The 2,333-nt window shown below is 37.2% G+C and overlaps 1 protein-coding gene across 1 annotated transcript in view; it reads left to right on the top strand.

Annotated features, from left to right (window-relative positions):
* SLC25A46 (solute carrier family 25 member 46) overlaps window positions 1–2,333 on the top strand; it is a gene marked incomplete at its 5' end in the record, with an annotated part of 28,895 nt that overhangs the window by 24,266 nt on the left and 2,296 nt on the right. Inside the window, 1 exon segment of the mRNA XM_027765402.1 lies at window positions 757–761. Coding sequence (XP_027621203.1) covers window positions 757–761 — 5 coding nt within the window.

Genomic DNA, 2,333 nt, shown 5'->3' with positions numbered 1-2,333 from the left:
GAAGAGTGATAGGCTTGGGAGTGCCTCATAGCAAACGACTTCTTCCACTTCTTTCCTTGATCTTCCCCACGGTGCTGCATGGAGTTCTTCATTACATCATCAGCTCAATCATTCAGAAGTTTGTCCTACTCATTCTAAAGAGAAAGACTTACAATAGCCACCTAGCTGAGAGCACTAGCCCCGTGCAGAGTATGTTGGATGCTTATTTCCCAGAACTTATCGCTAACTTTGCTGCCAGTCTTTGCTCTGACATCATACTTTACCCACTGGAAACAGTTTTGCACCGCCTGCACATTCAAGGGACACGCACAATCATTGACAATACAGACCTTGGCTATGAAGTGCTTCCAATTAACACACAGTATGAGGGGATGAGAGACTGTATCAATACTATAAAGCAGGAGGAGGGGGTGCTTGGTTTTTATAAAGGCTTTGGTGCTGTTATAATACAGTACACACTGCATGCAGCTGTCTTACAGATTACCAAAATCATTTACTCTACACTTCTTCAAAATAGTGTCTGAGGTTCAGGTTCCACCACTGATTAGTCCAGAAGACATAGTCTGGAAAATTTGCTATGAAAGTAAGAGAGATGAAAGTAAAATGCTGGGAAAAACATGGATTGTAAAGTGAAGTGGTAAAAAAGCTCATGCTGATTATATTGACTTTTCTTTGTTTTTTGTTTTTTCTTTTAAGGTATAGGTATATATTTTGGGTCAAAACCACTTTAAATTTGAAAATCTAATAAAATAACACAGGAAGTAAATTCTGGCTTATAGTATAGCGTTCACACTGAAGTCGGAATGACCCTGGGTAGAAGCAGATATTTGTCATCGAATAAAAGCCAAATTTCATAGAGTTGAATCTATCCCATCTTCCCTTTGTATCCATTACATTTTATCTCCTAGATGGATATGGTCTATTATCTGTAGTACAGTGGATAGTATCAGGAGGTTTTACCTTTAAGCAAATAGATTATGTCATCACCAGAAAGGACTAAGAGGTTGGGGTTTGGCAATCTAAAGCATGAGGTGGAATGTTTTAAATTGTGTTGTTCCATATGACTATTTTAATGGCACATGTATTTGTTATATAAAGCCATTGTGTACGCACATAGAACTGCCTTCACCGCTATGAGTGCTGTACTTTGAATCAACCTGTTGTATATAATGAAATCATGCGCTTTCTGCCTGAAAACCAGAATAAAACATCAAAAGCCAAGGTACCCAGACGATTTCAATCAAATATAGCACATTTGTCCATATTTGAACCTAGTGTTTCAGTGCCGGCAACTTAAAAGTCGTCGTTCTGTGAACCCGCACACTACTTTTAGAGCCGCTTTTAAGAGAGAATATAAAATAATCATGACAGTGATTACTGTTTCCACATTTGTAAATTGTGTACTTAAAAGAATCTCACTTGCCTTTAATTTCTGAATGACTTAGAGAAGACAAAATTAAAACTCACCTGGGAATGTGTGCCTCTTGCCTACCATATTGTCATTAAATAATGGCTTTGGTTTTTATTTTCATTCAATTTTGCTTAAAGTTTCATTCTTTAAATTATATATATATATAAAGGGAAATCACTTTCACTTATCATTTTTCATTTAAACTTCTTTGGATGAATTCTGAAGAAAAACTACAAACCTTAAAAGAAGTTTGTTTTGTGTTTTATGGATTAGAGGGGAAAAGTACATTTCAAGTAATAAGCAAAAAATGTTAATCAGCTTAATCAAAAAATGTCTGTTTTTAAATTTCATTTGGTGGGTTAGGCTCTTTGTATAGTAAAATGATAAGTGTTTGATCTCATTAAACATTTTAAGATTTCATTTTTTCCTGTGGATGATCATGGCTTTACCAAGAACCACTGAGTACTCTGAAGCTCAGTGACTTTGCACTGATGTTGTCCAACTTCAAATGTAGACAAACTGATATTTATTTTACTTCGTGAATGTCACAGAAATTGTTACTTTTTTTGATTATGTTAGAACAACAGCAAAAAAATCCAAAAAGCGCAAAATAGGATATTAGTAGTAACACTCTACTAGTGTGTGTGTGTGTGTGAAAGAGGGGGTTTTTTTGAGAGATTTTTGCTACTGGGTGCATGCACTTGCCAGAGAGGCAGAGAGACAGAAAGCAAGAAATCACCCCACCCAGGGGAATGGCTACACAGCAGTTCCTCCATTCTCCTCTCGGGATTTTGGGCATACGTGCACATGCACCTGGCATGAGTTTTAAGCTGCCGGGTCCAGGACTTGAACGTGGTTGGCTAAGTACACTGGTTATGTCCACTGGGAGTCCAGTGACATAACCATTATGCCATCTGCTGGT

This window comes from Tupaia chinensis, unplaced genomic scaffold (genome assembly GCF_000334495.1).
Source record: "Tupaia chinensis unplaced genomic scaffold, TupChi_1.0 Scaffold138235_1, whole genome shotgun sequence".
NCBI lineage: Eukaryota > Metazoa > Chordata > Mammalia > Scandentia > Tupaiidae > Tupaia > Tupaia belangeri.
Note: the sequence above shows the minus strand (reverse complement) of the source record. Positions and strands in the feature narration are given on the sequence as shown.